Here is a 12604-nt window from a genome sequence, read left to right as displayed (position 1 = left end):
ATTCTTTATTGTCAAATGCACATTTTACACAGTGTCCCGACTTTGTTGAAACTGAGGTTACACATCTGGGATGAAAATCTCCATAAAAAAAACATGTGTACTTATCCAACAGTCCATTAAAAACCACATAAAAAAATCCAAAAAATAAAATAAAAATTTTCTGATGCAGAAAGACCCGCCGGGACTTTGAGACCTTATATACTTTACTATACCATATTATTATAGTATATATTAATAATATACTACATAAATTATTGTGACATACAATTTCAATTGAATTATAAGTTAGCATCATCATTATACTTTTTAAAGTTCAAAACTTTTAAAATAAAATTCTTTTTTTTAAAAAAGAAATTCTTTAGAAAAACACTGGAAAGGTTTAGAAGATACTCTAAACTCTTCCTGTGATAGCATCCATTTGTTCATCATGATGCAGTAAAGATTATGAATCTTCTATTCTTTTGTCTTCAGATAACGTCCAGTTTCCAGGTAATAATTCGGACAGCAGTGAATCAGGGAAGTTTGTAGTTTTCTGTTCACTGCAAACACGATGTCTCAGCATCCAACTGGAGTTACAGCACGTCTGCAGGCGGAAAGAAATTAGTGTAAAATATTATATTATATATTATTATATTATATATATATATTATATAATATATATATAATATATATATATTATATATATAATATATATATTATATATATTATCTCACTGATAATATATATTATATATATTATCAGTGAGTATACCATTCTCATTGTTCTCTGTTATTCTCACCTCTTTTTGGACACAGAGTCTTTCTTTTGACATAAATAACTATAACTATAACTATGCCAATAACTAAAATCGTCAACAAGCAGCCAATGATGATTGGGACCACATTATCCTGATCTTGTTCTTCACACTGAGCATCAGTTGTAGCATTTCCTGGTCTTATCAGCTTAAGGTTTAGGGATTCACATCTGGAAGGACAGAGAGACACTTTACAGGAAAATGTACAGATGTGCCACAATCACTGCTGCTGGAACAAATCAGACGTGTCTGTATCTGCTGTAAAGCTTCACTTACGGTCTGTGTGGCCGGCAAAACTTTAAAGTCCCATCTGAAAATGTCCCATTGCTGCAGTCAGAGCACTCAGTGTCTCTGAAGGCTGTTCCTGCACAAACATGATGTTTACACCATTTTCAGCATGTACATCACGTAGGATCAGTGAGTGACTGTGACATCGGAGTAATTACACGTGCCAGGTGACTCCACCTTTGATTCTGATTTAAAAAAATTTAAAAATACAAATATGATCCTTCTAAACTTTACTATAAAGTTAATAACACCTCATTCAGAAACCACTGCAAGTAACAAACAGATTATTTCATCCAGGTTATTTACACTACAAGCATAAGAAACCAACCTGTTTGGCTGATGTATTCTCCTGGTTGACATTGCCTGTGTTTGTGTGCTGCCATGCAGCTACCAGCTGCGACGTCAACACAGTAGAATCCATCCTCTGGTTTACAAACTGTATCTAATGTTGATGTGCATGTCCTGTTCTCCTTCAGACCAAAACCTGTGAGCATGTAGAGAGGACACATCTTAGAGAGACAAGGCCGCGATGGTTTCTACACGTGCAGGGAGGGATAGGGAATATACACTGGACATAGGATGTTGAAGATGGAGGTTTCAGGTAGGAGGAGGAAAAGAAGAGCATAGACAAGATTCATGGATGTGGTGAAGAAAGAGATGGAGAGATGGTGTGAGAGAAGAGGATGCTAGGGATTGGTGAAGAATGAGCCAGAGGGGTCACTGCTGTAGTGACATTATGATGTCATTCATCAAAAGTTACTTAAGATTATTTTGATTGATTTACTAAAATTTTGTAATAATTGACAGATTGAATGATTTGACATATTAATTAAAATAATACATTTATAGAAAACGTTAATGAAATGATGCTTCATTTTATTTAGGTGGAAATCTAAAGGTTAAGTGGAGGCAACATCATATCGCAGAGTGTGAGAGCTGATCATGAGTTCATGTGGAATATCTTGAGGCATAATTACTTAATCAGTTAGTGTGTTAAACATGTCGCCAGTTTGTCACATTCATTTACATGCAGTCATACATGTTGTAAATCAATGTCAAACCATCTTTAACTGTATTAATTCTTACATCACATTAACAGCAGAACATGCAGTAACAACTTCCCTAGTTTCATAAATAAAAACCTACTTAGGTCACAGATTGTGCAGTGAGTGCATTGTTTGAGTCCACTGGGCTTATCCATGTGGGTTCCACCCTCGCAGGCCACACAGGAAGTGTGTGCAGTCTCTGTGCAATCTGTCTTGACTCGATTTCCTGTTATAATAAAAGAACGGCAGACTATTTTCAATGCATATTGTTTTTACTCATATAAACTGTGAAATCTTTAGAGTTATAAAGGTATGAAGTTGAACTTTTACATACAGAGAGACAGTAAAGAGCAGGACTCCATGTTTAATAACCAAAGTAAAATCAGCCTCTAACATTCAGCTGGATCTTACCTGCAGGACACTTTTGACAGCATAGGTCTTGTGCTTGATACATTGTTGAAGAACACGAGAGAGTGAGGACACTGAAGACTTTCATCATGATTAACTGAAAACAAAGAAAAAGGAATACATTTAAAAGTAGAAGCACGCTTCAAACTGAGAACTAACAGAGAGGAGCAGGAGGTGGAAAAGAAGAAAGATATGAAATGAAATGCACAACAACCTGAAAATGAGAGCCGATGAGTGAAGAAGGAAGATAGTGAGGATTATGATATCAATTTAAAGGAAAAGTAGACAGTATGGGAAATTACATCATGTAATTCACAAGGTGAATTAAACACATGCAGAAGTGATTCAGAAAATACTGAGTGGGTTAAATAGTTGCAGACAAGGAAAAATATTAAGTATGAATTAGTTACATTAAAAAAAAAGAAGCTTTTTGTAAGTTTGTATGAAAAATATTTTACCAGCAACACTGCAGCTGTCAAAGAATTTCCTCCTGAAGTCATTTTATACAGCAGAATGAAGACTTTCCTGAACTGAAGACCGTCTCACTGAGATTTGCAAGGAGATGAGCTGTATGATCTAAAACAGCAGGAGAACATCTGAAAAAAAATATGTAAGTGAGCAGCAGGAAACCTGGTTCATGTGGATATTAAAACCTTACGGTACAGGTTACAAAGTAGTATCTTGTTGTTTGTTTATCATAATTAACCTCCTAAGACCTGATCTCTTTCATGGCATGCATTTTTAATTTCTCTTTGCTATTTGGGCTGAATGGGACCCGATGGATGTAAAAACAAAGAATTATCTTTTTACCTGGTTTTGCCCTACAAGGGCCTCATATGCACATATGAGGACATTTGTTTTTAATTTTAAAAACAAATGTCAGTGGATATCAGTGGATATCAGTGGATATCAGGCCCTTGTAGAGCAACATTTAGTATTGTGGCCTAGACAACCCAAAATGTGATGTTCACATATGTGGATGCCAGGTCCTAGGAGGTTAAAGAAAAAAAATATTTAAAGGAACAACATATTGGGGTGAGTGAGCATAAAGTAAAGTTGTAGCATAAAGAACAAGAGGACATAAAATAAAATTGTTGTTTCTGGTTCCCTGGTCCGTATTACAGGAAGCGGGTTTACGGCAGGAACCTACCTGCAGATGTTCTTTGACAAAGTCTTCACTTGCTGTTGCACCTGCAGCTTGTTTAAGGTGTACAGCCTGTAAGAACAGAGACAGTGACGACCGTATATTGTGGATTCACTACAAAATCTATAGGATACATCTTTCCAACACTGATAGGCAGCTGTCAGGTTGTCAGCAAGTTCCTCTGCATGAAAGCATTTACCATAAGCATTCAACTTTCTTGGTCCATGAGATTAAAGTGAGGGCTCAGCTCTTTATTTGCCTGATGACGGAAAGCTTTCACTCATTACATACAGATGTGCTTGAATCAGCTCACTTAATTGAACTAATTTTAATCAACTCTTAAGGAAGTCAAAACTCAGAGTTAGTCATCTCAGATTTCATCATTTCAGAACAGGGCCCTGTTGTTTGACTCATATAATATGCAGAGACCACTGAAGAACTACAGTTTTATGGAAAATTGTTCAAAGGAATGATCTTGACTTTATTACAGCTAGCATATTAAAGTCGCCGCCCTCTTTCAGCTGCTCCCTTTCCAGTCCCTTGCCAGTCCTCCTGCTACATCCATGAATCTTCTCTGAGGTCTGCCTCTTCTCCTCCTCCCTGGCAGCTTTATATTCGACATCCTTTGTTCAGTACATCTAGTTTCTCTCCTTTGCAAATATCCTCAGCTCTGCCTCTCTAACTTTGTCTTTCAAAGCGGACCCTCTGATGTACTCTTTCCTCCCTCCTAATAACAATATTAACATCTTCAACTCTCCAGCTCAGTCTCCTGTCATTTTGTCAGTACCACCATCTCCAAACCATACATTATAGCGGGTCTCACTACCATTTTGTATACCTTCTTATCACTCTCACTCTCAACAGCATCCATGGGACGAATGAAGTTAGGTGAATCTGAATCATTTGCTATTATCTTTCTGTCACAAATCCCCCTAACACTCATCTCCAACCTGCCTGCACCGACTTCATCACTTTTCTTGTGCACTGTACATTGCTATGGATATTTGACTCCAGGTAATTAAACTCATCTACCTTCACTATCTCTATGCTCACTTTCCCACCTTCCTCACCTGTCATTCTCGCACATATTCTGTCTCCAGAGAATACCCCCACCTCTCCAGGCTCGCTTCCACTTTCTCCCTACTCTCAGTACACATACTTCTCTTCTCTTGGCACCCATCATATACTTTCTCTAGATCCACGAAGACACAGTGCAATTAACTTCCCCTTGGTCATCAATACCAAACTATTAAATCTAATAATTATATCCGACAAAGTTTTTGCAGAGATCAGTTTGGTTTAGATAAAAGTCTGTATTGTTTCTTGTTACAAAGCATTGCTTGAACAGGACTTTGGTTACTGTTTTATTCACCGTTCACTTTCTACGGACCTGCTTTCTCCACTATGGTCCGCAGCCGCATTACAAACAGCCGAATAGCTGCTTCGTTTAACAGCCTGTAACCAAACATTCTGTAGAAGTGATCTAAGGAACTTACCGTCAGCGGTATAAGACGAAGTTCGGAGAGTCTCCGTCACAGCGCACCGTAGGCTGAATAGTTCAAGACGCACTGGAAAGTAAACATCTGCCGTTTCTTGAAAATTAAGCTTTCAAAAACAACGGCTAAGCTTCAGGGAGAAAGCGAAAGTGCGCAGAACATGCAGAAGAGAACAAACGCGCAGTCCGTCATGACATTATATGGCCGGTTTCTTATGGAGGAGTGTCGAGTTGGGAGCGGTCGGTGGGTAATAGTGCCAGAGGCAAGGTACACCTTGGGCAAGCTGCTTGTTTCATGACCCAAACAATTATTCACACTCACATTCACATCTATGGGCAATTGAAAATTTTGGGTCCAATTGTAATTGATTAACGCCACATTTGATTGAATGTTTAAGGATATGTTTATTTAATTCATTATGGGACTCGTAGACCTCCATATTTTCCTACTGTACTTTCATTTTTATATGACCTCTGTGAGGTAAAAGTGGCTGTCATACACTATGATGAGCTGGAGCAGACTAATTCTGAGAGTCTTAATGAACTTTAAATGAGCTTTAACTCTTTAAAATCTCTTCACAGAGCAAACAGATGCTTTTCTCATATATATTGGTACTCTTAGAAATGAAAACATTTAGTATAGATGAAGAAAAACAGAAGTCTGTCGGGTTGCGTAATTCTGAACTCTTGTCTTTCAGTTTCACTTTGTTTTGCTCAGTGTAAACATCTCTAATGGCAGAATACACCTTACTATTACCTTACTACTAATAAACCTTGCTATTCATTTCTGAACAGTGATCAGCCCATAATGGAAAGCTTGTGTGCCTAAATGTAACTCCATGACGTACAGAAACATTACACACACTGATGTCAGTTGCTTTTTTAATGTAATAACAAGTTCCTTAAACTGATGTGACTTTAGCTGTATTGTGAATGACATGAATCAGCTTTGTGCTCCAAAATAAGAGGAAATAAACTGTATAATATAAAAATGAACTTTTATTGCACAGAATTACATAAATAAAATATTAAAAAAGTCTTTTCTTCAGCTTCTTTAGATTGTGGTATGATCTTTTGCTGTCACTCAAAAAGCTCAGTCACAGCAGCATCACACCGAAACAGTGCACATGAATTCAAATGTATGGGATGAAGCTCCTGTTACTAATGCACTATATCACCTTCATCTGATTTTAGCTGTTATCTGGAAAAAACCTATCCATTTTCTATCATCCACACTGAAATATACTTTGACCTAATAAAATATCATTTATTTGCCTTTCTTTGGTATGTTTTTGGTATGATACTTGAGTATGTTTTTACTTTCTGCTTTCACACCACTGAACAGACTGAAGAGGACTAGAAGCTTTCCTAGCTGACATGTATAAATGCAGCCTTTTCCATTTACTGCTGCTTTATACAGTACTTTTATTCCTCTACATTGCGCCATCCATTATCAGAGAGGCCTCAGTTTCTATTGATGTTAGGCACAATGTGTGATGTGGTGGTTAGTAATACTTGGGCACCACAGGGACGGTCCAGTCTCCATTCATGTTCACTTTGTACACCTCAGATTTTCAGTGCAACAGTGAATCATGCCACCTGCAGAAGTTCTCTGATGTCACTATAGTGAATGGACGGGTTAAGGGTGAGCAGGAGTCGGAGTCTAGGGAGCTGTCGGGGAACTTTGTGGAGTGGTCGGGTAAAAATCACCTCCTTAATGTCAGCAAGACAAAAAGAGCTGGTGGTTGACTACTGGAGGAAAAAACTGCGACTAGGTGGATCAAGCAGGTGGGGTCTCTTCTGTTAATCTTCATATAGTTTCATACTGAGGAGAGAAAGATATTCAGTTAAATAGCAAACCTCTTGTACGTTTGCAGAGACATCAGGCAGTGCAGGTTTGAGTGGATAACTCATGGCCATCTTACCTGGTTTCTCATTCAGTATTTTCAGTTCTATTTCTGTTTCTTTTTCTTCATTCTTAGTAAAAAACAAAAAAACGAAGACATAATTACTTTGATAAATCAGGTGTTGCCATCCGTTACAGTCCACACTCCTGTGATATTCAAACATACCTTCCTCAAGTTGATTAGGTGTACAATTATTTTTTCGCCTTTGCAAAAAGAAAAACAATTTAAAAATTAGTGTAAAAATATTATTTTCTATATAGATCATGATAAGATTTTCATTGTTCTGTTACTCTCACCTCGTTTTAGACATCCAATCTCCTTTCTACAGAGACACAAAGCTATAAGTATCACAATTAATAAAATCAGTAACAGGCAGCCAGTGATGATCCAAGAAAGAACCACATTCTCATCTTGTTCTTCACACTGAGCATCAGTTGTAGCATTTCCTGGTCTTATCAGCTTAAGGTTTAGTGACTCACATCTGGAAGGACAGAGAGACACTTTACAGGAAAATGTACAGATGTGCCACAATCACTGGTGCTGGAGGAAATCAGACGTGTCTGTATCTGCTGTGAAGCTTCACTTACGGTCTGTGTGGCCGGCAAAACTTTAAAGTTCCATCTGAAAATGTCCCATAGCTGCACACAGAGCACTCAGTGTCTCTGAAGGCTGTTCCTGCATCAACACGAATATGCACCATTTTCAGCATGTACATCATGAAGGATCAGTGAGTGACTGTGACATCAGAGTAATTATATGTGTCTAATGACAACCAGTTTAAAATACATCTAAAAACATTTCCTTGTTTCAGTTTCTAAATTTGATCTTTCTGAGTTCATTCATGTGGTGGAGTGATGGAGAGCAGCTTTACTACAAAGTAATAACACCATATTGAGAAACCACTGCAAGTATGCAACAGAAATATTATTCCATCCAGTTTATTTACACGTAAGCACAAGAATACAACCTGCTTGGCTGATGTATTCTCCTGGGTTACAGGGTTTGTGTTCTTGTGCTTCCACACAGTGAACACCGTCATAGTCAACACAGTAGAATCCATCCCGTGGTTCACAAATTGTATCTGATGTTGTTGTGCATGCCCTCTTTTTCTTCACATTTAAATCTGTGAGCACGTAGAGAGGACGCATGTTAGACAGGATGCTAGGGATTGGGAAAGAACGAGGCAGAGAGGTCACTGCTGTGGTGATATTATGATGTCATTCATCAAAAGTGACTTATGGTGTTTTTCCTGCTTAAAATTAGACACTATAACAGTGATCAACATTTAATCAATTATTTTAAAATTACTGATATATTAAAAGTTTGTAATAATTGTCAGATTGAACAATTGAACATTTTAATTCAGAAAAAAATATTTATAGAAAACATCAATGAAATTGATGCTTCCTTTTACTTTGATGTAAATCTAAAGTACGGTATATTATCTGTAGGCAACATCATATCGTAGAGGGTAAGAATGTCAAATCAAAGCAATAGGACCCTTATAACAATCTTTACTGAATTTCCCGGAGGAACCTAAAGAGCACGAGGAAATAAAATAAAATGTTCTGTCTGTCTGTCTATCTAACACCTTTAATACTTATACGGCAGTAACAGCTTCACTAGTTTCATAAATAAGAAATATGAATAAAAACCTACTTAGGTCACAGATTGTGCAGTGAGTGCATTGTTTGAGTCCGCTGGGCTTATCCATGTGGGTTCCACCCTCGCAGGCCACACAGGAAGTGTGTGCAGTCTCTGTGCAATCTGTCTTGACTCGATTTCCTGTTATAATAGAAAAAAGCAGACTATTTTCAATACATCTCGCTGTTACTCATCTAAACTGTGAAACATTTAGAGTTATAAAGGTATGAAGTTGAACTTTCACATATAGAGAGACAGTAAAGAGCAGGAGGGAAATCAGCCTCTAACATTCAGCTGGCTCTTACCTGCAGGACACTTTGAACAGCACAGGCCTTGTGCTTGATACATTGTTGAAGGACATGATTGAGTGAGGACACTGAAGACTTTCATCATGATTATCTGAAAACAAAGAAGAAGAACAAAGAATACATTTAAAAGTAGAACTAGGCTTCAAACTGAGAATGGCTCGACTAACAGAGAGCAGCAGGAGGTGGAAAGGAAGAAAGATATGAAATGAAATGTGCAACAACCTGAAAATGAGAGCTGATGAGTGAAGAAGGAAGATAGTGATGACAGCATCAATTTAAATGAAAAATAGACAGTACAGGAGGAAATTCTAGCATGTAATTCACACAGTGATGCAGATGTGAGTCAGAAAATGTTGACGGGGTTACAAAATAGTATAGAAGGAAAAACAATAGTTTTAATTTTTCTTTAAAAAGCTTCTTGTAAGTTTGTATGATAAATATTTTACCAGCAACACTGCAGCTGTCAAAGAATTTCCTCCTGAAGTCATTTTATATGGCAGAATGAAGACTTTCCTGAACTGAAGACCGTCTCACTGAGATTTGTAAGGAGATGAGCTGTATGATCTAAAACAGCAGGAGAACATCTGAAAAAAAAATGTAAGTGAGCAGCAGGAAACCTGGTTCATGTGGATAAAAAGTTAAATGTTTATGATTCAGGGTAAAAAATTGACTTGCTTTTTGTTTTTTGTTTGATTGTTTTTTTAAATTGTTTTTTTTATAATGAAAGAAAAAAGTATTTAAAGGAATAACCTGGTGGTTTGCTTACAGTGCTTAACAAATATATTAGAACAGAGATATTTTAGAGATCTGTCAAAAAAAACTAAAACTAAAACTTATATTCTTTATTATCAAACAAATAACAAACTAAATTCACGATTTTACACCCACATTTGAGCTGACACGCTTTACTTCACTGATATTATTCATAAATATTATCCAACCACTAAAACCAGCTATTCTGCAAGTAAACAACTATAATTTGGATTCTAACGTAAAACAGTATACTTTAAAATTCATGGAAAACAACAATATGTGGATTTCAGCATTAAAATGTGACTTTTGCTTAAAGAGGTTGTACATACTGATGTAGTAACCATGAGAGAAAATTAAAATAATTATCATTAGTGTTAATTTAGGGCAGATGTGGCACAAACGTTAGAGCACACGAGGAAATAAAATAAAATGTTAACATTTTTTAAATGTAGATCAAGGCTTGAAAATATGTATTTCCCTCACAAGCTCCATGCTATTGTAAAGATATAACAACATTTAAAAGGAACTTTTTCTTGAGGAAGTCAAAATGTAGTTAATTTATAATCAGTTCAGAATTTAAAGTTAGAGTTTGTTAAACGTGCCCTCTGGAACATGGCCCTAGTGTTTGTTTTGTATATTATGCAGAGTTCATATAGAAATTATAGATGGCTGCCGTGCCTACATATCAGCCTAAGTCCTAATCACCAAAGAATTTCACACAGTACCACTCCAATGAAAAATGTGTGACAATTATTTCACTGAATTATCAATAAAGACCATTAAAACAGTAAAAACTGTCATATATTATTCTGATTTTTTCTGGATTGTTAAATAATATCAAGTTTGTGGAGACAAATGATCAAACGTGAGGGCAGCTTTGGGCCTTGCCTGCTTTGAAGCTGCTTCAGCCTTTGTCTAACTTTCCTTTAGTCAACTGTAACGATTGTAACTTCAAAGTTTTTGAGTAACTGGCTGGATTTAGATACAAGTAAGTATTGTTTCTTGTTACAAACCACTGCTTCATTTACTTCTCTAAAAAACTCTTTTCTTCACTAATGTCTGCAGCTGCATTAGCAACAATTTAATAACTGCATCGATGCTGCGAACACCTTCTGTATCAGATCCTATAAACAAACATCATGCAGAACTGATTCAAGAGTCTTACCCTCAGCGGTATAAGATGAAGTCTTTAGGTTTCCATCGCAGTAAATCTTTGCTGTTCGTGAAAATTAAACGATTAAAACGAAAAGCAGCTTCTCTGTGAAAGTGAAGGTAAAGAAAAAATGTTACAGAGCATGAAGGGGAAGTCCGTGTGAACTATGGAAGTGAAGGTACTGCCTATCACAGCACAGTTTCTCTGTGAGCTTTCTCTCTGTTTTAGATTATCTGTGTTACTTAGGCCACAGGTGGCTGTTGAGTTATGTGAGTGTCTTGAGTTATGATTCGGAGTGGACGACTTAAAACCTGACTAAAGTCTCTTTAGAGCTCTTTAGGGCAACAGAGTAAACACAGAACACAGAGCTTTAAATCCAACCTGGCACCTTTCCCGTACCAGTTTTGGGACTCTTTAAGAGATGAAAACTTTCAGTGTAGATGAAGAAACGCTGAGGTCTTCTGAGAAGACAAAAGAGCTGGCAAGATTCTGGGGAAATTCCATTATCTTTTCTTTCGGTTTCACTTTGTGCTCAGTTTAAACGCAGCACAATACACAATGAACTTACTGTTCATTAACTTTTTGTAGCAAGACAGTGTATGCAAACACTTTTTGGCTGCAATATGCTGTTTGACACAACACAGCCACAAAGTTACCTCTCAAATGTCTCCTGAATGCAAAAATCCTCTCTTTCTCTCTTCAGCACATACAGAGAACAATAGTTGCTCATTGTAGGAGTCATACAGATTTTAGGTACAGACAGCAAACCTTTTACAGTGAGCAAAGTGCATTTGTGTCTCTAATAGTGTGTGTCTAAAACACAGAAGCAACAGACTCACTGATTTCAGCTGTCTTTTATATAATAACAAGTCCCTTAAACAGCTGTGACCTCAGCTGGATGGTTACAGAAATGCAATAAACTGGGGATGGTAATGGGGTTGCCTAGCAGTAGCAGCACTCTTTGTGCTGGTTTGGTGAGTTGCGTCTCCATCCCCATCCCCCTCACCCCTCAAGTGGGTTCATGTAGCAGGGTCTACCAGGCATTAGACCTCGACGCCATCAGCAGTAAGATGTGGGAAACGTTTCCCACTGGACAGCAAATTATTTGCTAAGGCAGCTATCCAGCCATCAGGTTGAGCCTTCAGGTCTTTGGAAAGTGCTGATCCCAGTGCTGCACTCTTAGCACACCATTAATGAAAATGTTTGCACCAACCTGTCTTCATAGCCCAAGAAAAACATTCCAGACAAAAAGACCAAACCAAAGCTGACAATAAACGGCTGATCCAAACAATACAATTCCACAAATAGTCCACATTAACGCTCCTTAACGGCAATTTAAACTCCAGTCTTTAAAGTTTAAACTCACAACAAGTAAATATCCTCCAGGCACAGACCTCATCGTCTAAGTGGCACCATGCTTTTGGCCACTCCATGTGATCAAAAATTACAGAATTAAAATAAATAAATTCTAAATACTTCCAGAGTCAAACATTTAAATTCACACAGAGGCACAGCTCGGCACCTGAGCTGCTGCTGTGACCAAACTAGCATCCCTAAATTTTTAAATCCTCAGTAAATAAAAAACTTAATAGAAGCTTGAAAAAACATACGCTGCAACTTGGCACACATGTGCTGGGGACACACGCACACATTCAACCATATGCG

At 37.3% G+C, this 12604-nt stretch overlaps 2 protein-coding genes across 3 annotated transcripts; both read right to left on the bottom strand.

Annotated features, from left to right (window-relative positions):
- Window positions 1-5315, bottom strand: LOC146651241 (tumor necrosis factor receptor superfamily member 5-like). 2 transcript variants are annotated; one of them, XM_085384908.1, is made up of 9 exons: window positions 5176-5315; window positions 3686-3751; window positions 2994-3131; window positions 2539-2632; window positions 2228-2353; window positions 1410-1565; window positions 1070-1157; window positions 779-963; window positions 1-583 (listed from the first exon to the last, which is right to left on the bottom strand). In XM_085384908.1, the coding sequence occupies exons 3-9, from the start codon at window positions 3033-3035 to the stop codon at window positions 573-575; spliced, it is 702 nt and encodes a 233-aa protein (XP_085241034.1). In that variant the 5' UTR covers window positions 3036-3131; window positions 3686-3751; window positions 5176-5315; the 3' UTR covers window positions 1-572. The 2 variants fall into 2 exon arrangements, with proteins under 2 accessions (XP_085241034.1, XP_085241033.1); XM_085384907.1 differs by lacking the exon at window positions 1-583 and having other exon boundaries at window positions 756-963.
- A 1880-nt stretch (window positions 5316-7195) lies between these two features.
- Window positions 7196-9603, bottom strand: LOC146651240 (tumor necrosis factor receptor superfamily member 5-like). Its single transcript, XM_085384507.1, has 7 exons — window positions 9480-9603; window positions 9031-9124; window positions 8741-8866; window positions 8049-8204; window positions 7669-7756; window positions 7378-7562; window positions 7196-7284 (listed from the first exon to the last, which is right to left on the bottom strand). Exons 1-7 carry the CDS (start codon window positions 9519-9521, stop codon window positions 7196-7198), a joined length of 780 nt encoding a protein of 259 aa, XP_085240633.1. The 5' UTR covers window positions 9522-9603.
- Between the last annotated feature and the right edge of the window lie 3001 nt (window positions 9604-12604).

Source organism: Rhamphochromis longiceps, linkage group LG16 (assembly GCF_057381845.1).
Source record: "Rhamphochromis longiceps isolate RC_006_pf linkage group LG16, R_longiceps_female_GT1.1, whole genome shotgun sequence".
Taxonomy (NCBI): domain Eukaryota; kingdom Metazoa; phylum Chordata; class Actinopteri; order Cichliformes; family Cichlidae; genus Rhamphochromis; species Rhamphochromis longiceps.
This window is presented reverse-complemented; position numbering and strand designations above follow the sequence as displayed.